Source organism: Dryobates pubescens, chromosome 15 (genome assembly GCF_014839835.1).
Source record: "Dryobates pubescens isolate bDryPub1 chromosome 15, bDryPub1.pri, whole genome shotgun sequence".
NCBI classification, from domain to species: domain Eukaryota; kingdom Metazoa; phylum Chordata; class Aves; order Piciformes; family Picidae; genus Dryobates; species Dryobates pubescens.
The window spans coordinates 6,677,555-6,702,484 of record NC_071626.1 but is presented as its reverse complement, the minus strand read 5'-3'; the positions used below and the strand labels follow the sequence as shown (position 1 = coordinate 6,702,484).

The window sequence follows — 24,930 nt, the reverse complement described above, 5'->3', positions numbered from 1 at the left end:
GGGGAAGGGGAATAAAGTCATTACACAAGAGTGCCTCGATTTCTCACAGAAATGGGGAAGGCACTGGAGTAATGAGCCACACAAGGCAGGTGGAAACTGGAAACTCTCCCCAACTCACCTGTGCTTGCTTTTATTTCCATTCCCAGGAGTACACTTCCCCCCTCACCCCCGCTCCGACTGCTCTGTGCTGAGGCTGCCTTTCACCATCTTGTTCTGCAAGGAGGGAAGAGAGCAAGGAAGGAGGGGCTGACGAACCAACAAGCCAAAGGGAGAAGGAAAAAGGAAAAAGGGAGAAAAGGAAGACAGGGGAAGGGAAAGTAAACATACAGAAAGCAAGAGAGAGAAAGAGAAGTCAGTATTGGAACCAGACACAGGTTTTTCAGACAGAGTTTTCCCTGCGACAAAAGCAGGCAATTCCACAAAAGTAAAGAGTTTGGGATACGAAAGCCTGGTTAATTTAAGAAACACAGAATTTAACACAAAGAACAGCCTGAGAAACATCACTGTAAATCACCCCACAGATGGCTTAAGACAATCCAAGACTGCAGAGCCACCAGAAAGTGAGGTATCCCATCCCCTTCACGTCTTGCTCAGTGCCTCGGCACTTGCTGCAGTGCGAGCGCGCAGCCGGCTGGGCTGGCCAGAGGACACAAACCTTTCCAGAGATGATTGGTTTGCAGACTGCATTTGCCCTGCAATAAAAGCTGCTGTTTTGCAAAAGTAGCACATTCAGGACATGGATGGTTGAAGCATCAATGCTGACAGGAGGAAATGGGAAAGCTCACTGGGGAGCACAGGGAAAGGCAGGACCGGTCCCTCTGGACTTAGCTTGCTTATGCTTGAAGTGTCAAGCACAGTTAATGAGGCAAGAAGCACCTTTGCTCTCCAGGAGCCACTTATGATGATAAGGTGTATTTACCTACGTGAGGCACGGGCTGCAAAGAGATGAGAATCACTCTGCTGGGGGACTTAGGGTTAGTGGATTTATAAAGTTAGTTCTTCCACTCATTAACGACAGAAGAATGAGGTATTAGACAGCTACTAATTAGCTGCTAATGTGAAACTGGTGTTACCTAAAAGCATAGTTTTAAATCAGAAGTCTAAAATCTTTCTTCCTCTCAACTGCTCATGTTCATACCATGCAAGATAGAGTTTGTTATCCAGTCCTTCCAGAGAAATGGTTTTCAACCTTCCCATTCCTGCCTCACAACTGGGTGGAACTCCCTTTTCCAGACACTACAACGGAAGGAGCAGGGATGAGCCTATACTCTACTCTGCAGAAGGATTTGGAACAAACCAGCAACAAGCAATGAACCATGGGGCAGGGGCAGAGTTATAACCACGCAAAGACAACTCTGCTTGACTTCCAACACACGATTCATCTCTCTAATAAGCAAAAGCCAAAAAAAATCAGTGCTTGAAGCAAGGCTGTTGGGGTTGAATTTCCATTTTTGACACAACACAGAAAGTGATCTGCAGTGGGACACTTTTCACTGAATTTCACATCTGTATTGCCTCATGAAACATCTTTAACAACTTAACTGGCAGTTTTTCACCCCCTCCTGCATTCCAAGATTACTTTAGACAGCAGTATCTTCTCTGGGAGGCTGGATTCTCTAAAAGGGTCGTTTCCTTCTGCTGCCTGAGTCACCATCACTGCAAACCAGCCATGAAAAGCTTTAACACTGTTTCCCAGCAATACTTCAGGCCACAAGCAGCACAAATAAAACGGTCTTCAAAGATGTAACTTTCCAAGTGGTCAAGTATCCAAAGCTGGACAGAGGGTGGCACTTAGGCAGTTGCATTCCACAGTAAAAGGGAGCCCACCCTTCCCAGTTCTGTTTGGCAAGATCTGCAGGTTTGTAGCATGAATACATCAATTTAAGCTTGCTGAACATTTTTAATATTATTGTGAAGAATAATTGTGCAGAATAATTGATTTTCTTTCATAGGATGAAAAGTAGGCCAGTTCTAAATAACAGCCTGAATGTCCCCAGAATCTTCCAGCACATTTTAAATACATATGTATAAATCCATCACATTGTGGTAGGACATCCAGAAAGGAACATGAGACTAATTCTTGAATGTTTACAAAAGACAGATTAAAGATAATCTGTGAAGACAAAAGACCACCAGATGTCAGTCTAAATCTAGGCAGAGAAGAGATCTGCAGACAAGGACTAAATGGAGACTAATCCCTGCTAGAAAGCAACCCAATTCCTCCCTATTACCATTTACTTTCCAGCATAAACCATCCCCCTCTTGCACAATTCCTGTTGTATCCAACTGGCCCCAAGAAAAGCCATTTTTCTGGATACTTCTGAGCAGTCAAAACTGGTGGACTAGTATCCACAGCCCCCTGGAGATGTATCCTTCCTTATGGGCTGGGAGATGGGCCCCCAGCTCTGTCACATATTGCTTGTCTGTACCAGAATAGGTACTGCCTGCCTTGTCTCCTCTTTCCATGCAGACAATACAACAGCAGTCCAGCTTTTTGCATTATTGTGTTTGCAGGCTCCAGGGACATTCAAATTAAGGCTGTCCAAAACCCCAGGCAGAAGCAGCATTCTGAATTCATCACCTAAACCTGAAAATGAAGAGGTTTTTTGAAGGTTCAAAGATCCTACAGAACAACTGAACAGATCTACTGAGAGGTAGGACTCATCTAGTTACTACCCCTGAATAAGAACAAGGTATTTCAGGCTCATCACTACATTGGTTCATGATGCGGTCTAAATGCTTCCAAAAACTGGCTGAAACTTTTCCATGAGCCATTTTTCTTCCTCCTTGCATCCCTCAGTAAATCCAAGGAGAAACCCCACTGCCCATTTCAGTGTAGCACTCAAACAAACAGTGAATAAAGTACTGATTCTATCACAGAAGACAGGAAATGAAGCTGGGCTTTCAAAAGAGTCATCAAGAATCTAAAGAGCAACTGAGCAGATAGGGCAAAACCTTAATTTATCTTCTTAAGCTCTCTGTATTCCTCTCAAGTTTTCCCCCAGAATATACCACAAGCACACATCACAGAAGAATTTATCTGAAATCACCTCTGACTACAGATGTTATCCAGGTGTAAAATTACTAATCCAAATGTAGACAGCGAAGAGGGCAGCAAGAAACAGATCTAATACAGGAGAGGATTCTTACCTTGTGCTTGGGGCACCTCACTGAGAAATTCTCTTCGTTTAGTAAACAATCTAGAGGAGGAAAAGACAGCAAGTTATTACTTTTTAAAATAAACCCCAACTTGGGTAACATAGCACATGTGTTTATCTCACCTTACAGCTATGTATTTTCCATTCAAAGATCTCTTAAACAAATGTCACAATGTTGCCTGTATCACCAAGCCAAGGTCAAGCATCCCCAGTCTCCCTGACCCTCTGTGTAGAATAAGAACCACAACAGCAAATCTACAAATCCTAGTACCCCAATCCCTGTCAGCTATTCCAGCCTTCCCTGCTACACAAGGGGGATGGACACACTCATCCAATCTGAACAGATGATCCTTCCTTTATTCTTCACAGGAAGATTGCTGCCTTTCATCCTTACCCCAAGAGCCTGCCAACATCAGGGGGAAGAGGAGGGGAGAGGAGGGGAGTGTGTCTCTATGTGGGTGTGTATGTAACAGTTCATTTGCAATCCCTAACCCTGATGATCAGTTTATACTCTTGACAGTATGTCTGGTAGTCAGGCCACTCCTGTTGCTCTTAAACATGCTTCCATGACTCAGGTATGTGAAGCCTCTATGATCTAAGAAATATTTTAATTAATGACTTTAACCTATTACAGAAAGTGGGGCTCCTACATAGAACTGCTTATTTAGGAGCCAATTAAGCAATACTGTAGTTGGAGAGCGTTTCTGTAGCAGCACTGCTGCCATAAGCACTGCTTCCCCTCTCACCCTCCCTCCCAGACTATGCCTTTAAGGGATGCAGAGTCAGCTGCTCCTGGAACTTCAGTGCTATGCCCACACCAGTAGCACCACCGGCCAGGTCTCTGCCTTCCTTTTGTGCCCTCCAGATAGTCTGTATTTCACCCTCAGAGCCAAGTGAAAAAACAGCACTCTCCTGAGAGGATTCAGCTGCCTCCCTCGGCTACTGTGAGCTGCCAGGCCCCCTCTCAGCCTTGCCAAACTTTTGACATTGTGCTTTCTGATTTACTCATGGTCCAAAGACAAGCTGATCATCACATCAGCAGGCCAGGGCATCACCACCACCATCCGTGCACTCAACCAACACTGTGAGAATTCAGCAAGGTCCTTATGACCCTGTCTGCTCCAACCTATCCAAACAGCTAGCAAGTGAAGCAGCACAATGGTAAATAAAATGTGCTAATTTAAAACGCTCTTAAGTACGTAGCATAACCAGCGCTACCTGCTGTTTCAATCTGCTGGAAGAGTTTAGCAGACAGCAGGAGACGGCAACTAAGGCTTGAGGGAAAAGCTTTCTAGACACCCAAGCTTTGGCAAGAGCATCCCTCTGCTATGAAACGCTTATGTTTCAACATGAATGCCTCTGGCCTGAATCAAAGGGAAGCAGCATGCGATAGGCTGTTACTTGAGAGATTTTAGCAAAGGGGAGTAAAACCCTTAATCCTGCCACAGATACCAATTCCAAATGCAGTATTAGCAAGTAACAGAAAAGAACTAAAACACTGCCTCATCATAAAGGCAGGAGTTGTACATTTAGACTACAGCATGAATTATCACTGCATAATACAGCAATCATCAAAAATATACCAAGCAATCATCAAAACCACACACAGTATGTTAGAACAGAATGGAGTTTTCTTCCTTCTTGGAAACTCAACGCTGGTAATGAATGCACTTCTCTAGCTAGTACATCAGGAAGGACAAGGATCAGGATGGATTGTCAGTAACCTCCTATCTTGTGCCTGATCTGCATGTGGAGCTCCATTTCCCACCAAGGTTGGCATTTTTGTTGCTAATGCTAATAGCAGATCCAATTAATAGCTTTTCCCTTTTTTTTGGGGGGGGGGGGGTTTCTATTAAAGGACAACTAGGAAAAAATTCATCAGCTCACTGCAGAGAATCAGCTGAATACCAATAAGGCAAAAATTGTTCATCATTACAAAGCTGGCCTGGATTTCAGTTAGCAGTTCCAAGCACTCTATATCACAGATTACAATTCATCATGAAGACACCAGACACATAGCTATGATCAGCTCATTGTGGCAGAAAGGGAGAAAGAACTGAGACTTGTCCTTGTTTGTACATATTTTTCTCCATAAAGTAGTCAGGGAAAACCTAAAACATTTTTAATAGAAGCAATTATTCTTCTGTAAGCTTCACACTTTGTCTTGCCCTCTGTGTTCTGCCCGCTACTCATCTTTAACGATGCTTGTGAAGACACAGGATTTCTGCTCTCTGAAAAGCCGTTTTATTTTGCTGCTAGTCTTTTCCCACTTTGCAGTCAAAAAGGCTTTTGTATGTGAAACTGCCTACGATACATGTTGTGGGGACAAGCCTGCTCCAACAATCAGGATCTGACTCCAGGTGGGGAGGAACAAGCAGAGGGAGAGGATACAAAATTTCAGAAAACAAAGATCCTGTTTCCATAGCGACGTCCCTAGGACTAAGTTATCTCCAGACATCAGAGGCTCTTCATAAATTTGGACAGATGAAAGCCAAGCACAGACAATGCTAACCACAATCATTTCTATATTAAAATTACTTAAGTGGCACTGCTGATCTTGACTTTTATGCAAATGGCTAAGCAGAGTCCAGCTTTCTTGCACCCTGTATTGCCAAAGATTCCTTTCTATGAAAGGAGATGAAAAGGAAGACTGAATTAGGCTGTAGAAAAACATCCATGTGTACGAACTGGCAGCTTATGACGCCACGTGCCTCGCGTAGCAGCCCGTTAGCAACAGCGGTGCAAAACCTGGCTCCTCACCAGGGTGGAATTGGAAATGGACCATGGGAGCAGAAGCCAGAGCCCAGGAAGCACTGCAGGGCCAGCCTTCAGCACTGCAACTAACCAAAGCCATTTGGAGAGACTCCACGCTCCAGAGCTTTCCCCAAAATGCAGTGCCTTTCAAGCAGGGCACAGCGGATGGCAGGGTGCTAACGGCCAACCCACACCAAGGCAAAGGTAAAACCACACCTCGGCTCACTGTGCAACTGCCTAGGAGGCATGACACGCACGCTTCCTCTCAGCTAAGGCAGAGTCTCTTCCAGGGATGCCACAGTAACTCAGACACGTTTATACCTTGACATACCTTAAAAAATGCTCCAGCAAGTGTTGTCAGTTGGTTGTGGGTTAGTTTTTTTTAAGGTACAAACCGAGCTGTACATATTCCGAAAGCCTGAGAGCCCTTGGAAGCGTCAACATGAACTTCTGAGGATTTAGGACAGATCTGTCCCAGATCCTCAATAAAGCAAGGTGGCACCATCCTTCAAAGCAGGATGGCTGATTTCAAATGGAACTACCACAGAGCTTGAGGAACTTGAGAAATAGCTGTATCTGATTCACTACAGGAAAGAGCACAGCACTGCACAACCAATAAAGAGGGTTTATAGGCAGACAGCAGGCTGAGGAAAGAGAGAAGAATGCTGATTTGTTTCTCAAGGAAGACTTCATTTTCTGCTTGGGTATAAATGAAAATGAAGTCCTATTCCATACAGCTTGCTTATTTCTTTTACACAGATTTATTGGAAGAGTGGCTATAGATTAAGACAGCTTGATTACGCCCACAGATAAAACCAACTGCAAACAAAGTCTTTTACTGTCATACCATCAGGCTGAAATTTTGAATGCTGAGAATCTGCTTCAAGCTGGGCTCTTTTATTTGTTTTGGTTGAAAACTTCAGCTAAAGCAGCCTAACAATTTCCTTAAAACTCTTAAGACAGACAAAAGTTATTCTGCCCATATTAAACATCCCACAAATTATTTTGATTTTCGGTAGGACCTAAATTGTACCTAAGGCACATCCTTGCCAGCTTACCACAAAATCAGAACTCTTTGTGCATTTAATCTGCACATCCTCAGGAGAGGCATCTTACATTTTAGCATTTGGTTCTTTTGAAAATTCCAGCAAATAAACTTTGGATTGCAGGCTGGCAGGTCTTTCCTGTACATTAACATCCGGCCTCAGATTTAAGTGCCATTTCTGAGGCTCGGGGCAGCATGGAGGGAGAAAGTGACCATTTCAAAACTGCAAAATGGGAAGCACTGGTCCAGAAGTGAAAATATTATCATGAAAGGTGATCTGGAACTGAAGAAAGAGGGGAGGCTGCAGGATGAGGAGTTCAGAGCTAGCAGAAATGAGGAGCAGGGGATTAAGAATGAATGCCAGCAGGAGGCTAAGACTGAACCAAGACTGATTCAGTCAGATGTCTGGAAACTAAGAACTAGTGGGATAAGGCACAGAAAGGTGAAACAGAAGATCAAAGGTGATATACAAGAATAAATGGGGACTATAGCAGGGTTTAGGTGTGACAAGGAGCTAAGTTAGGAGAATCAAACAGGAGTTTGAAGAAATAGAGCTAAGAGCAAAAAAGGAAAAGAGGAGGTCATGTAAGAGTAGAGAGGAGGTGACCAGAATGACAGCTAGGAAACTGGACAAAGGACAAATTAGAAAGGGGCACAGAGAATTGGGTCCTAACAAAGAGAACAGAGTAAGAAATTTGAGAAGAGGAACCTGAGATCAACTAGATAAAGAGTGCATAGCTGGTATGAAGAGGCAAAGTGGAGAACAGATCAGACATACACTGGAAAACTGAAGAAAGGAAAATGCAGAAAGAAACAAAGAGAAGCCTCTGTTCTCACTAAATCATACACTTCCTGGAGTGAAACCAGAGGTTCACCAGTTTTACCAGCTCCTTCTACTGTTATTTAAATGTTTGAGAAACTTGCAGTCCAAGTACTCCATCTCCACACAGCTCCTGCAATTTATTACTGCTGCATTAATCAAAAGGAGGGGAATTAGCATGGAATGGTACACTCTGACAGATGGCCACATGACAACATGATGCCTCGTAACAAAGTTAAAAGAAAAGCCAGATTTAGTGTAGCCCACTTCTACATACTATATGGTAAACATATTCTATTGCACTTAGTATGGACTAATTAGCATGATTATATTCTAGTTTTTGTACAAGACACTTCTGTGCATGACACAGAACTGCTCTTGGGAATCAGCCATAATTGCTCAGTGTATTTGCCACCTGAAGTATCCTACTGCATCTGCTGGAGTAGAGTTAAGGAGGAAGGTGTATCTGAAGAGAAAGGACAGCTGTATTTAGAACATACAATGTGTGGCACTTTCTGTCTAGTAACAGAAGAATTCAGATTAAGCACCAAAATAATGGGAATATTCACTACAATTCATTTTGGTTTTGTGGCTCTGATTCTTTGTTGTTGGTGGGTTTTTTCATAGTATTTAAGCAGGGCAGGTCACAAACCAGAAACAAGTTACTAAACAGAGTATGAATGCAGATCTGATGGTTCTGTCTCTCAAATGTACTGCAGAAAAAGTTTGTTAATGTTCATGAAGCTCTTAGAGATGAACATAACAGAATATTTCAGAGTTCTACTTTCTGGAACATGCTGCCCAGGGAGATTGTGCAGTCTCCTTCTTCAAAAGCTGCCTGGATGCATTCCTGTGTGGCCTGCCCTAAGTGGTCCTGCTTTGCAGGGATGTTGGATTATATAACCTCTGAAGGTCTCTTCCAACCCCTAGCATTCTCTGATTTAGAGCTGAGATGGAACCATATGCTGTAGGTAAAATACAGAATCAGTGAAGATAATGTATGCTCATGAATGGCTGCCTCTCCACTCTACAGGCTGAGATAGGGTCTCCTGGAAAGAGATGCCAGCCTTTAATTAGGCAATTATTATCTTGCAAGATGCATTTATAAGCAACCAAATGTAAACTTACATGGACACCCTTATTTCTGGTGGCTGTTTGAGTGTGTGATTTTTGCAACCTGAGTAATATTTCTTTAACATCTTTCTTCATGTAAATTCAAGGATTCTCCATCTAACACTGTGGCACCAGTGGTATTCCACCACAGCATTTAATTCCATGTAAAACATTTCTATTAGAATAAAACACAGTGCTCCAATTTCACAGCAAGAGGTGCACTGCAGTCATTCAGAAATGAGAGTATCTACATCAAACACTGTAATATTTGAAACCCAGTATAAAATATATAGTGAAACAAGTGGGCTGCTGTGGAAGTGGGATAACAAACAGGAAGTCTGCAATTATTTGCCAGTCAAGAGTTATAATCTTGTATCCTTACCTGCTTGTTACCAGGCTAGGCTTTGAATGACAGAAGGGAGTTGCAGAGGACTGAATAGCAGGGCATTATTTGTTCTGAGCTGTGATTTTTTTTTTAAACCAAGAATAAAAATTATGTCTATGAAGAACTTTCACTACTGTACATGAAATGGCCACTTACAACCCAAGCTCATAGCTGTAGATCATGCCATTAGGTTGCCCAAAGATGAAAATATGATTCAGTCAAGAGAGTGGCTGAAATGTTTGGAAAGGGTAAAGAAAGAAGGCTGTGCTACAAGAGGTACTGACAATTCTACAAACACTTTGCACTTGAAATGGTTATTATGACTATCCATAGCAGCACAGCTCTGCAAGAGGAGGCACCTTTATGGTTACTTGCAACTCTTTTTTAACAAAGCATTTCTATTTTTTGCAAGAAAAAGAGGTGGTCAGTCATCATATTTCAGCTGAACTTCAGTCAGTGTAGTTGCACTCCCCCAAATCAGGCTTTTTCTGCCTTCTCAGGTAGATTTTTCCATTACAAGTTCCAGCTTGTCCCAGTGTACACTGTTCATCTGATGCCAATTCTCACCCTCGATATAAATGTGTCTTCACGACAGGTGAAAATTAGAGAGAGAACAAATTTGTGAAGTACCTTGGAATTGTTTAGTGTCACGTGTATAAACAACAAAATAGAGTTAGCATGTCATTTGTTATTACCTGCATCGATGGCACATGGGTAATGGTATCGGAAGGAGCAGCCTTTGTTGTAGCAGCCTAAGGTGGCTCCTGGTTCCTGGCAATGGGAACATTTCTGAAAGGCAAACCAAGAAATGGCAATGAAGACTGCAATTATCTTTTCAAATATCTGTATTTCCCTGCAAATGTTATCAACCACATTCCAGCACAAATTTCTCAAGCATCACAATGTTAGACTGTAGCTTTCCACACCATACAAATAAAGGCCTTTGGAATAAGCAACAATGTAAGTTCTTTCAAGTAACAAACTCTTCAGCTGTGCTAACCAGGCAAGAGACACCAAATGTTCAACCAACCATTCAGAAAGAACTCGAAACACTTCTCAGATCCATTTCACTAGTCCTTATTTCACCACCTGACAATGACATCAGTGTTAAAAACTGGAGGAAAGGAGCTTGTTTGAATCTATAGCTGCGTTAAAATGAGAATTAGCACGACAAGGAATGATTTAGAAGACACCATTAGCCTAGAAGTAATTTAGTTACATCATCTTCATTATCACTAGCAGACCAAGATCAAGGCCAACTTGAACATTTTTTTCCACAGGTGATCAAAAAAGGTTTATCTGGAGCAGAAAAAGATACCATGAAGGAAAACTACCTCACCATCATGGAAATGGCACACCTCCAAAAGAAGTGCCTGCAGAGTTACAAGGACACTCATATATTTATTTTCAAAGTAGCTAAGACTCACCTGATGCCCACGTTCAATTTTCATTACTTAAACCCTATTATCTCAAATGGTCAATGATTTATTTAACCATATTATCAGACAGATGTGAATGCAGCAGAATGAAAGCCACTCACCAATTTACTTCATCCTGAATGACTTAAGGAATGACCTAAAGAAACGGAGCTACAGTGCATCTCATTCAGACAGCAATTCTATTTCTTGAATTTATACTGTAACTAATCTAAGATTCTGATGAAAGTTGGTTTCTGACAGGTTGACATCTTTCCATTCTAAGAAGAAAACAAGCCACCTTGGGTAAAGAATCCACCAAAGGCTAAGAGACTGCTACTATTTGAAAATTAAAACACAGAATACTTGCAGGAAAAAAAAATGTTCTGAGTCATACATAGGAATTTGGGGTTTGTTGATAAAGACAACCAACACCACGATAAGGCCTCTTAGAACTAGTACAATTCACCTGCAGTTCAGACTGAGAAGTTGCCTTTGGTCACTGACTGCACACAGAGAGATGATGACATGATCTAAACCCCCTCTTTTCCTATTGGAAAAGCTAGTGTCAAACTACATGTGCTCTATTAACACTATCAGCAAGCTGCACCTGTGCAGCGCACACAGCAGATGTGCCCCATGCAGCAGTGCACCTGGCACTGCACAAAAGCATGAGCACATGGTTGTTTAGTGTACAGCAAGGCTCACGTGCCAAGGTGGCCACATCAGCTAGACCACACCTCTACACATCCCTGACTAACACAGAGGGCTCAGTGGAGTTCTGCAGAACAGATGCAGCCAGGGATACAGCCACAGTGAAGTTCCTCACTGCACAGTAATCAGGGTTTGATTACAGTGTTTCTGAAAACACTACAAATGTCTGACAGCTATTGCTCTTCCTACTATTCCATGCTATGCTGAGATGCCTATAGTTTGTGTTTAAATGATTGAATTAGGATGAAAGCAAAGCTAGCTCCAGCCACAAACCAGGTGGCCCTCCTCAAATCAAAGCAGATACAACTAACAGAAACGCTTGTGAGATGTCAGTTCTCATGACATCTACAAATGCAGTCTTGAATCCTGCTTTCTCTTCAGTTATGCCAAAGCATCCTGGGCCTGATCTTGAGTGCTTGCTGTTAAATTCTGTCTTCTAAGCAGTGAATGTGTATCATGACAAACCAATGCACAATTTACAATGTAAGGGAAGTGTCTTCCAGGCCTGGTAAGAGACATTCAAGCAGCTTTTTTTTTTTGCCTGTCAGAACATGAATGCTAGTTTGCAAAGAAAAAAAATCTAACCCAATATTTAAATGCACACCAGAATGCATGGACCTCTAGCCAAACTGCTATGTAATTCACTCTCTAATGGGAGTAAAACAATGTTTCATGTACAGAAAATGCCTTTTACTGGCTATGAAGTCAACCCTAGAAGAACACTATGTACTGGCAATAGTCACAGGTTCACTTCTGCCAAACTACAGCTTGAGGAGCTCTGAACCAGAGCTCTTTACCTGCGTGCTTTATTCTTCCTTTTATGTGTGGCTGACTGAGATTAATTATTCTAACAGGACAGAACCCAAATTGACTATTCTTTTTGAACAGAGATATGAATTTCTAGTTTTGTTTCTCAGAGGCATTCCACCCTCCCCACTTTATCTCCTCTTTGAAGTACCATCACACTGTTGAAACAGAAGAGGTCATTCTTCCCTGGAACACTGCGTCCTGTACAGAGCAGTCAGTAAGAGCCTAAGAGCTACAGTGGCAGAGATTAAACCACAGCTGTGTGAAATATTTCTTAGCACTAAAAAGGCAGAGCTTAAAAGACTCTGCTGTCTGACAAATGAAAACAAGACGACCCCCAGCAAAATTTTTGATACTTTTCCAAATGTTAATTTAGTCTTTGAGCCTATTCTTTGCTGCATCAAATGTGGTTCATCTTGCTGTTCTGAAACTTGCAGCTGGAACGCGACAGGCATTGTGACAAACTCCGAGTGTGCCTGCAGTGCTCAGCTGAGAATGGGCACGCAATACTTTCAAATGGGTTGTAGTTAGGAGGGATTAGATGGGGAAAGTAGGCATTTAAGATGCCAGAACATGAGCATCAAGCCTTCATTTCCCCTTTTTTCGGTCTGCCAGACCAACAAGATTATTACCAAGGTTACCTGCAGCTACGCCCACAACAGTAATTCCCCGGTGGACTACTATACCATTGACTGCTCAAGGCAGAGATCATCTGCTGCTGCTGGCTCCCCTGCTGCTGAACAAGTCTCCATTCTGGCAGATGCTTCTGCTTTTCACAAGCCACTGACAGTCTAATGGCCCCATTTCTTCTACCTCCTGGGACCCCCGACCATCTGCTTCTTTCAGGGGAAGCTGGGGGAACCACATACACAATAACTACTCTTTTCTTTCCAGTTCTTCCTTCTAGACACACCACAGAGCGACTGAACAAAGCAGACATCCTACAAAGGCTCATGGCTCTAAAACAACTTGGGAGTCCATTGCTTAATCTTTGGAAAAGGCTATCATGTAATGCCATGTGGTTTCCAAATAGATCTCTTTATAGAAATACAGAATAAAACAATTCCAAAATTTCTGCATGGTCTCAGGTCTTCATTTGCAGGATATCACTGCTGTGCCTAAAAAGAACAGGCAGGTATTTCCTGTTGGTATTTTGTGTGGCTTTGGGTAGAACCCTTATCTCAGGTATCTATGTTTCAAAATGAAAAGAGAAGATGTACACTGCAATGAGAAAATACCCTAAAACCAAAACTAAAATGCCAGAGCTTCATACAGGAAATATGTGGATCTGGCTTAATGACCACTAACCACTCTCTTTGGTCCATGAGCAAATTTCCACCCGAAGTGCACCATCCTGCAGCCGTTCGCCAGCAGATGGTAGCAGCCTGCTTGTCACTTGTAAAGGAATTATAGCATTCTTAGCCAGGGAAACAGCACTCAAGCTCTCAAGGGAAGAGAAATTCCTTTTGCTCAAGTAAGCAGCCTGCTTAACCTCCCCTGCTTGAAAGAGCTGAAGGCTGGTACTTGGAGTGTGCTCCCAATGGGAGGTGCCAATGGATAGTAATCATTGCCAGGCATCTAATCAATTCCTGGCTTAAATTAAAGAGGGGAAAAAAAAAAAAAAAAAAAAGGGAAAAAGGAAAAGAAAAAGAAAAGAAAAAAAAAGACCACACAGCAAAGATTGATTCAGAGGTCCTATCTCCACAATTCATCTCTGGCCACAAAGCACATATATCTCACTTAGAATAGGCTGAAGAGACTGAAAAGTGCCATTTAGAAGAGGCACTCCATCCCTTGAACTAAATTATCAATAGTATTAAAGCCAGATGCATTGTCTCTACCTCTCTATGCTATTAGCAGCCCATTTCTTCCTTGCTGCAGCTCATCATTCTCTGCCTACCAAAATGAAGTAACACCCAACCTGGAAGTGTGAATAGTTGGGGGACAGCTGCCACAGCAGCAGCAGAGCCAGTCTGATTCATTCAAAATACTAAACCATCCACTAGCTCTATTTATTCTGCTTTAAATTTTGGATTGTTGCTCCCTTCTCCCCCCTTCTCCCCCTCCCACTTTATTTTGCTATTACAAGAGTAAACTCTTATGCCCTAAACATAATAAATAGGGGTATGTATTTGGGGTACCTTTTTTTGCCTCCCTTAGATTTGCATCCAACTCCACATTGGTGTTACTACATAAATATCTGGAGCTCCCTACCTTCCTCCCCTCAACCAAGCACAAGCTCCAGGCTTGTGAAGAGCCCCAAGCTGCTTAGATAAAACATACACCTTAACTTTTCTCTCTGGCTTTGCATTGAGAGAGATAATGTGTTTGTTTAGGAATACCAGAATCCCACAGTGGACAGGGTAGGACAGGAGCTGCCCAACTAACTTCCTTCTGGGAAGCAACAGGAACAGTTGCTTAGAAACTGAAATGAATTGCTTCTGCCTAACACTAACATAAGGTGTTTTAAGATAATTCCTCCACTACATTTCTTGTGGAACAATTACCACAGCAGTTTAAAAGCAAGGCCATTCACAAGTGATGCAAGTGTATCATATTTCCTATTATAGATAATCTTGTCCATGATATATAGTCTTTTCTTGCTAATCAGTTGTCACCTTCAGTTTGCTCGCCTGAACCCCACACTGAGGCCTCCTTTAAACTTCCTCTCTGCCAAAGCACCCATTCTTCCTTTGCTGTTTTCTTCCCTCCCCCAGAAAGCTAAGGAAATTTCCCTGTTTCTCCCATTCTTGCACACCAGGGTCAAGAATGCATAACCAGAGTAAAACTGAAACTACCAACTGGAAGTTACTAAAAAAAGAAAAACGAGCCAAAAACTAGAAATAGATGTGGCCATTATTATAGAGGTACAAGTCTTCATTTCACATGTTACAGGCATTTTTCATACCCTCTCCTTCACCTGTTTAAATTAGAAGCTTTATGGAAAATAATTGCTTCTGTATAATTGCACAGCACAAATGCTGATGCAAGATAATGAGGATTTCAGAGTCAGCTGCAATATTAGGAAGGAGGGCCTTCTGACTATTTCTGATTAAACAGTTGGCAGGCTAGGCAGAGCCTCATATTTAATATCCAGGCAAAAGGGCAACAGAAGCAGCAGGCAGCCGTGATCTCTTTCCTGGAAAGCGGGATGCAGAGAGGCAACTCAAGCCAACAAGCCACAAGAAAAACTAAGAAAGAAAAAAAATTACATTGCACTGTTTGCTCCAGGAGAAAGGAATAAGTGGCTTTGAAGGACTGCAGCAAAAAGGGATTGCGACGAAAAAAGAGCAGAGTGGGCAGCCATTTTTAGCAAACAGGAGGGGAAGCCAGCACTTCCACTGATGCACAGATACTGCACACAATGTAAGTTGCCCAAAAAAAAATACCAGGCACAGAATATCAGAGACATCAAGCCCAGAATTAAAAAGATAGAAATCCTGTAAACTTGCATTATTCAAAAGTACCCTTTGCCAATGCTGATATACTCCTGTAGCAAGCCAATCAAGTAATAAAGGAGAATAGCCACTGAAATAAAATCGTGCAGCTATCTTCCAAGTCAAGAAACTACAGACAAATTAGGATTCCAAGATTTCAGCAGGCAAATCAATGATCTGGAAGATGCCATGCTAATAAAACTGCATGGGGAAATACAGTAAAAAGGCAGAGCTGCAGCACTGCACGGGCTGCCGAAGCACAAAGGGAAGCTGCAGCTCAAAATGGATGGCAGGGGAGGGAAAAAAACAACCAGAAGAACTAAAAATTAAAAAAAAAAAAAAAAGAAAAAAAAAGAAAAAAAAAGTCTCTAAAAATGGAAAAATCCTCTTCACTGCATATAAAACTGATTAAAGTACAACAGCAGCATTTGAAATGAAGAACGATGCATTCTGTTTCCATCAATTTGAAGGAAAGAGACAAAATAACAAGTACAGAAATAAATGGTTCGTTTTGACAAGGGATGGTTTGCTAGCAAAGACTTCTATGGTCCTGTGCAGACACTTAAGGTATTCAACTGTACTTACAGAGGCTCTTGAAAAGGAGGGTGAACAATAAATTGTGAAATCTTGAAGTCTGTAAAATTATCCAAGGAAGTCAGATCTCAGATTGATTGTGGAGAGCTGCAAAAAGCGTCTCACAATCCTGACTAACTATACTATGAAAGTGCAGATGAAAATTAATGTTGTTAACTGCAAGGTGATATACACAGGGCAATACCTCCACCTATGCAGATATGTTATGACAGACTCCAAAGCAGCATTTACTACTCATGGAAAGGTACTGGTAGTAATCCTGGAGAGAAATATGCAGTCCCTGTAACTGCAAAAAAAGGACAGTCAAAACATAGCTAAGTTATTTAGAAAATAAATTGGTAATAGACATAATGAAGATTTAGGTTTTATCTGCTACTCTTGTAGAATCCTGACAGCTTAATACTGTGTCACACTCTTAATAGAGGAATACAACAGATCAGGAAAAACTCAGACAGACAGACTACAGGGAAAACCAGGAATGTAAAGAGCCTCTATATGAGAGAAGACTAAGCATTTTGCAAAGGAAGTAACTGAAGAGGAACTGAGATCTACAAGATCTGGGAAGGAAGACCAAACAACAGGTTTCAATCCAAAATACATCTGCCTTTTACCACACAACAAATAAGTAAACTATAAAAGTCACTGTCAAAATCATAGAATCAATAAGGTTCAGTGGCCAAGAGGTGAGTTCAAAAGCAGATTAGACAAATTGATCAAGGACAGGTATGCCACTGCCTGTTAAACAGTGGTGAGAAAGAGACTCTTCTAAAGCTACGACTGCTGAAAGGAGGGAGGAAATATGCAAGTAGCTCTCTGTATATGCCTGGTTTACTACCTACCTCTGAAGATAACTGTTCCTGGCTGGAGACAGGACACCACAACAAAACACACCTGCCTGCAACGTCAGTTCTTTTGTAGATCAAGAGATTTGACTGTGCAATTCCACCGAGAACACCAAAATCCCCCTCCTGATTATTAAGAAGAACATAGGCACCCAGAAGTCACACTGTGAGGTTACACGTTTGCAAGACTCTTCAGTCTTCCCTCCATAGCAAGAAGGCTGAGCTAAACTGTAACTCTATATAAAAAGGCTGAAATTTCATCTAAGCAATAAATTCATGTTCACTACTCTATACAAGCCCAAGTGCTTCATTCACTCAGTGGAGTGATCAAAGGCTTACCTGTGCATGAACACAGCCTAGGAGACAAGACTGGTGAAAAGCTGAGAAAGTCATGGAGGAGGATGAACCCTCCCCACCTCTCAAGGGGATGATAAAAAAACCCACATGAAATAAGAACCTAGTGTAACTGAACTAGAATAGAAATGAGCTACTTCAAGAGTAAACTGGCTGTTAGTTTTGCTAAGTGTTTTAGTTAACAACAAAAAAAGTAACTGTAAATGGTAGTAAAAAAGCATGCTTAACTTCCAGTTAAGTGCACATCTTTGCAGCCATTTAATATTTTAAAGGGATATCAAAATAATAGAGTACCAAGTGGAAGAAGACAAGAAATGTGTGAATCTTTTTTTCTATTGACAAAGAACCATGCTGAATGAGAGAAACTGTTGCAGACAACTGCTCAGAAGTACAGCAATTTGAATTTGCTAAAGTATGCAAGTCTAGCAGGAAAAAAAAAATTATACAGTTTATGTTATCTTGGCTATTCATTTGGGAAATTAAATATGCAACAATAAGTACAATTTAGTTAAGAAAAGGTCTGAAAGATAGAAGAGCAGACTTAAAAGAGGCAAAAGAAATTCAAATTTCAAGCAGTGATTATGTGATAAGGACAGAGTTGTGGGAACAGCATCGTCAGCAAGAGAGAGCATTTATTCCTTTTGGATTTTCTGCCAGTAGTAGATTTATTTCCCTACCATCCTGGGTACTGCTTCACAGGAAACAGACAAATAAAAGGTGAATTTCTATTTAGCACAAGTGCAGTATAAAACATCACCTTGCAGTAACCTTAAAACAAAGCAATACCACCAGCAGAAGGGAAAAGGCTTAGTAAAAATTAAATGGTTACCGAAAGCTCTCCCGCTAAGTAATACAGAATCACAGAGTGTTAGGGGTTGGAAGGGACCTCCAGAGATCACCCAGTCCAACTCCCCTGCCAAAGCAGGATCACACAGGGCAGGCCACACAGGAACGCATGCAGCTGGGTTTTGAAAGTCCCCAGAGAAAGAGACTGCACAACCTCTCCGGGCAGCCTGTTCCAGGGCTCCCTCACCCTCACCAGAAAGAATTCTCTTCTCACATTGAGGTGGAACCTCCTGTGTTCTAGCTTGCACCTGTTGCTCCTTGTCCTATCACTGGGCACACTGAAAAGACACTGGCACCTTCATCTTGACACACACTCCTCAGATATTTGTAGACAGTTTGATATACACACTTGAGTATCAATAACTAGAGTGACATAAAAAAAGGGAAAAACCTGACATAAACCAAGAAAATGCAATAAACTCAAATAAAGGAATCTGGTGTTTTAAGAGGCAAACTGTATGACAAGCATTTTTTCCTCTAGTCAAAGAGAAAAAAAAATGAGATGATGCTTAGTATTTACTAAAAGGCTCAAAAGAAAAAAGATCTAGCTCATAAAGGACACAACCACAATGTTATTAGAAACAAAACCTCTGTAAAGGTTTAAAATCAAGGAAATACATTCAAACAAGGCAAATAGAAGAGATTTTGACAAGATACTAGAAACCTATGCAACCTGGCAGGACAAACCCACTCCTGCCAGTAATTCCAAGACTTGTAACACTGGACACAAACAAGCCTTTTGTCATCATTTGTAATTAGCTGTGCAATCCCTCATCATAAACACACCTTTGCTGGGCAAGACATTTCAGTAGCACAGAAAAAAGTGTTGGTGGACACAAAGGGATGGAATAGGAGCAACGAGCCTGAGCCAGCCGTGTTGGGCACAGTCCATCACAGCAGAAGGCTATGCATGTCCCAGTTGTTCCATGGAAATCCCAGACAAGAAAGGCTTTGAAGAAATGCATGGAGAAAACCGAAGGTAAACATGCTGGGTGTTCAAAGTGAGGCACTTCATTTAGTAAATGAAAAAATTAGCCAGGATACACTGATTGGAAGTACATTATATAAGTTCTTGAAACTGAAAGAAGAAGTAGGATGGAGGCAGACAAAAATGAGTAACTTGTGTGAGGTGTAAGAAAAGAGGAAGCAGGCAGATCAATGTGAAAGTAGGAGGTATGTGAAAATCATAGTTAATAACAGAATTTTGTTAACAGTATTCCAAATGGACTTCTGCTCATTAATAAGAATACCAGTTCTTAGATTAACGCCTGAAGAGCTGCTCCTATTCACAATTCCAAGGTAAGTAGGGGAAGCTAAAAAAGATACAATCTTAGTCTTGCTGGAAAAAAAAGAACTGGTCTCTCTAGAAAAAAAACTTGGATATAAAAGCACTACTAGATAAAGAGAATGACAAGAAGATAGCTCCTTCAGAAGGCTACTGAAGCTGTAGTTGGCACCAGAACTGTAATAGGAGTAGCAAAGTGCACAGGACTGCTCCTAAGGTCACTGGTGACTGCTGCTACCACCCAGGAAAAGTAGACAAAGATGAGCAACAAGAGCAAAGGTGCAATGCTTGCAGTAGAAATACCTGCAGGTCAATACATCCCTCTTTAGTGGTAAGCTGCCAAGTAACACTTCTGTGTTTAAAAACAAAACAAAAATCAACAAAATCCCCGCAAACAAAAAACATGTTGAAAGGAAGAAACAAGCTCATGATCTACAACAATAAACAAATCAGAGTTGAAGAAAACTAAACAGATTAGTAACACACATTGATGACCTTTAGATACAGAGAAGATGCTCTGTGTAAAATAATGTCTGCTGGCCAAAAATCTCAATGGGTTTAAAGAGGAGTATGTTATTTCATTATTCAATAATCATCAGGGGGAAAAAAGAACACAAACCATAATGATATATGTGCTGCTTAATCTGTCCAATAATAGATACTATTCATGAATTCTAAAGTGAATTTATTCAGAAATATCTAAGGTCAATAGGCTTGCCAGAGACACGTGGCACAGGAAAACTTCCTATGAGGTAGCAGCGGTTTAGAAGTGGCAGCAAACATAAATAGAAGTCCAAGGCCGGATGACAGTCCAGCTGGAAATTACAAAGCAGCCTAGGTAGCGTCAGTAGTTTCCTGAAAGGACAGACTTAGTGCTGTTCTCCTGAGGAAAGAACTTCCTCTGTCTAAGGATTAAGGAACTGAGTGGCTCTCCCCAGATCCAAAGAGGGAAAAAACCAAATGAAGATCTTTGGGCTCCAAACACTGCCCCATCATGGTAAAGGCAATGCTGTCATCTATTTGCGAGCCACATCTTCACTTTTTTCCAATTCCAGATCAATCTAAACTAAGATATAAAAGGACTGGTATGAGCTACAGACTACTAGAAATAAAAGTCACTGTGCAAGATGGAAGAAAAATGCCAATCTTTTTTCAGAGGCAGAAACTGAAGCATACAGGCATTCTGTTTTGTTTCTCACGTAGGCATGCTCTCTTCTCACTTTTTACTCCTCCATGTTCTAAAGGTTCTAGCCCAAAAGCTAAAGTGTAAGTGAGCAGTAAAGTCATCTTTGAGACTCAAAAATTCTTCTTTTGGCATTACCCTTGAAGCTATTTCTCCAGAAAACAGAACTTATAAGTAAAAATTCCACATTTCTGTTCCCTAGGAATTGCCTCTGCAGATTCCTGCTTAGAAGAACAGTACTGTGTGGCATCACTGAAGAATTCTCATCCTCCCCAAAGACAATGTGTGGTGTTTCAAAAGAGTAATTAAGTCTAGGAGTTAAGACTGCATTAAAACCTTGTAAAATAGTTTTATGCACCTGTCATGTGGGTATTGGAATTTTTCTAATCTAATCTAAACAGTTTGCTAACCCACACAACCCTTGGGTTCCCGGAAAGCACTGGTTATACGCTGTGTCAACCTTTAAACTTCAGTGACTGTATTTAACTTGAAGAGCCACTTCCCTAGAAAAGACTCAATAAAATAATGGATTTACATAAGACACCAGTACACTCAAGTTAGGATTTTCCACATTTTAACTGCCTAGCTCCCATCAGGTGAAGATGCAACAAAACATTTGTATTCTCTTCTGTATTCCCGACTCTGAATGACACAGGACTAACTTTAACCTCAGTTCCCTCCCACCGCTTTTATGCAACTGAAGCATGCAACCTTGTATCAGCTCCCTGATCTTCCAGTTTAATTAAGAACATCTGACAATTTAAACACATTGTACCCTACCACTTTGTCCTGGTGGTCACAAATAAGCGATTTTAAAGCCTGCTTTACGGAATAATTAATTGAACTGTCAAAGGCTACACAGGCAATTTTTGACAGTGCAGGCACAGAGAAGTTCACAGCGCTCAAACCTCAACTCAAGATACGAAGTTACCTTTCTCTCGCATATTCCCACTCCTCCACACCCTGCACTTTTTTTTCCCCCCTCCTCTCCTTTGAAGTTTCACACTGAACAGCAGTGTCCTTCAGAGAAAATTCTCCATGTCAGAGACTCATGCCAGGACACCCTCTTCCTTTTTCCCTTCCCGTGGCAACAAGCTTTCCATGTAGCTCTACAGCCTCCTTTGACCATCAGTAACTTTCTGAAATTTAGCAAGCACTGAGTTCTCAGTAAGAATAAACGAGTCAGAGATGCAAGAAATGCTGCAATTAGCAGCAGCACAGTTCAAAGTACAAGAAACCCCTCCACATTTGTGAAAAGGTAACCTTACGAGGGGAAAAAACCAAAACAAACATACAGCTGAGTTCGAACTAAGGGACTGAGGCATAAATGAAAACGTAAAAGTAGATAGAAACAAAAAAAAAAACACAGGGGAAAAAATAACCAACCAGTAAAGACTGCACAACCAGGTTTTAAAATCAGCCTTTAATATTTTCTGGAACAGAAAGAAAGCTTAGGACACACAACAATTAGCTGGCTGAAGCAAGACCTAAGTGTATTTATACTACAATGGGCCGTGCAACCAGACTTCAGGAAGACGTATGCAATCTATTTTTAGCACTGGTATCCCAGGTATGACAAACAGCACAGCTGCAGCACACAGAGCCCTGGGTGGGCTTTGCCACTCACCACAGTCTTCATCTTGAGTAAGGTTGGTATTTTATGCTAAATTCTACACTGTTATGTCTACTCCTGCCAGCAGTTCAGCAAGTCTGCAGACAGCTTAAGTAGATCTACATGATTAAAGTCACACCCTGAACACTGCTAGAATTTATCAAAAGGAACTGCAGCTATTTTAGTCCTTGTAGCTGAAGAAAAATGCCTGCTTTAGGTTACTCCATCTGGCAAATTAAGCCAGAGGATGGAAGCACCCGGTCCCCAGATCATGGGATAAGGAAACCCCTGTATTTTCACATATTTGGACACCTAGGTGGCTGTGCTTGACTTCAGTAGTAAATGCTGCAAAGCCACATACACATGAGAATCATCTTAGACAAAATTTAAACTGTAAGCTCAATAGACAGTACATTTTAACTAGTTTGTGTAATTAGTAGTATCATTCTGGAAAAGTTTACTATCTGAAGTCATGGTCCTGATCAGTCCACTCACCTCCAGACCATTTTAAGACATTAGTTTGTACTTGCACAGCCTGCTGTCCCCTTCCATCCCTAGCTGGGGCATTTCCAAGAATCAAGAAAGGCAGTCCAGGCAAAAATTTAGCTTGATAAAAATGAAGAGGACAGGATGAGGAGTGAAGGAGAAAATGTGCTGACCAGATCAGCCACCTGACTTGGTTAAGTCACAGAGCAGTAGTGCTGGCAGAAGGGGAGGTGAAAGGGAGAAGAATGGCCTAGACAAAATTACCACCGTATTTCATCTTCACAACAGACTTCTCAGTGGAGCAGAAGTAGTTTACAAGGGATACTCTTCAGTCTTTTGTACCTTTAACAGCAAAGAAGCCTTGACCTTTTGCTATATTCCTACACCCCTCTACCTTCATCTTTTTCTCCACTTGCTACCTCATCTATTTCTCTTCCCCTAGCCCTTGCCCTGCACTCATCTTTCCCCTGATTTACCCCACTGTGGCAGAAAGCAATCAAGGCCTGCTATCACAGTAGAAATGGGAATTTCATCAAGTTCAGGGGGGGAATTCTGAAAAATACAAAGAATTAGTTGTGGCAAGCAGTGAGACAGGACTATGAAAAGCAGCATTAGGGCGAGAGCAACGTGGAACTTCAAAGGGTCCTTTGAGGGAAATGATTATTTTTGCTAGCTCCCTACATGAGGGGCTAATCCACCCCCAGCCTCTGTGCCCTATGCTCAGGCTGTGCCGGTTTGGCCATTTGCTCCATTCCCCACTCCTAACCCTCCTCCAGGCTCAACGCTGCAGCAGGAACAAGCTGCTGAGGGCAGCTTACATCAGAATTCCCATCCCCATATTCCCCAAACAATTTTGTGCCCACATCTCCAGCTATATACCTGCTCAACATGGCTCAAGCCACTTATGCTCACCCCTAGCTTTAGCAATACAAGACTGCTGTTAAATGCTAATTGCTTACTAATGAAAACTAATCATCATGCAATTAAACTTTAATCAGGAAGCAGCTGGCTGAGATCCAATCCCTAACAATGAAGGTTCATTAATAACTTTTTTTCCAAAGTGCTCTAGCCATGAAGATTATCCTGTACTTCACACAGAGTCCAGCTAAGTGCATGAAATTGTTTGAAAAATATTTCCTCTGCCAAAGAAAGAAAGAAAGAAAGAAAAATGACTCAGAGCACATCAGTCTAAGAGAAGCATAGCTCAGAGTAGCTGAAAAGGATGGTTTTAAGATTCAGGGCACCCAAATTCCCTCCCCAGCTTCCCCCATAACCGCAGGCGAAGTGTGCAGCACAGGCAGAACCTCTCTTCTCCAACTCTTGTCTCTTCAGAGTAACACTCTTCAAGGCAATAACCTGAGTTTTAATTTTGCTGCAGTCCCTAGAATTCTTCCAAGAGCACTCACCACACTTCCGTTTTATTTTGCCTCATCTTTCTAAATCTCGGGAATTAATCTAAGCTCTTTCACAACGTATTTCTCTAATAATAATGAAAGCTATTTGGGTTATGCAACCAGGCTTATAATGGGCAGATAAATGAGATTTTGCTTTTGAAAAGGGAAAAAAAAAAAAAAAAAGTTTAAAATCTGCTTGCTATTGTATTTTGCTAGACCTGCACACCACCACCAGCAAGTGCCTCAAGTTTTGCCTGCACCATTCCGACACCCCAGTCTGGCTATGGCACAAATCCCTAATGCTTACACACAGCTTTGTATCACCATGGTTTGCAATGCAGTGTTTGAAGAGCTTTCCTTTAGTTATGAATGGTAGCACCTTACTATAGCTGAAGTATTATTTTTGCTTATTCAGTGATCAAAGGATTCAGGAAAATGTTTACTTTAAAACTAAAATGGGGAAACTGCAACTTTTTTTTTAATTTAAAGAGTCTTACAAAAGATAGAATTCTAATAACCCATGCAGTATGGTATCACAGAAAGCAATGAATTCTTGCTTTCAGAAATTAACCTCTTCTCAATCTCTGCTTGGTCAGTTTGGTAAGAAGGTTCTTTCCCAAATCATGGGCAATATTTTTACAGTTTGATGAAAACCAAGCAGATATGCAAGTACAGGCCATTCTAAA

The 24,930-nt window shown here is 41.5% G+C and overlaps 1 protein-coding gene across 8 annotated transcripts in view; it reads right to left on the bottom strand.

The window, feature by feature from the left end:
- The window catches only part of TCF20 (transcription factor 20), a 131,622-nt gene that overhangs the window by 4,756 nt on the left and 101,936 nt on the right, over positions 1-24,930 (bottom strand). For 6 of the 8 annotated variants that reach the window (XM_054167563.1, XM_054167565.1, XM_054167568.1 and 3 more), the window contains 3 exons: positions 9,971-10,064; positions 3,151-3,200; positions 119-246 (listed from right to left, as the gene is read on the bottom strand). In XM_054167563.1, the coding sequence (XP_054023538.1) occupies positions 163-246; positions 3,151-3,200; positions 9,971-10,064 (228 nt within the window). In that variant the 3' untranslated portion in view covers positions 119-162. The remainder of the gene's footprint in view (positions 1-118; positions 247-3,150; positions 3,201-9,970; positions 10,065-24,930) is intronic. The other 2 variants (XM_054167570.1, XM_054167571.1) reach the window with 2 other exon arrangements.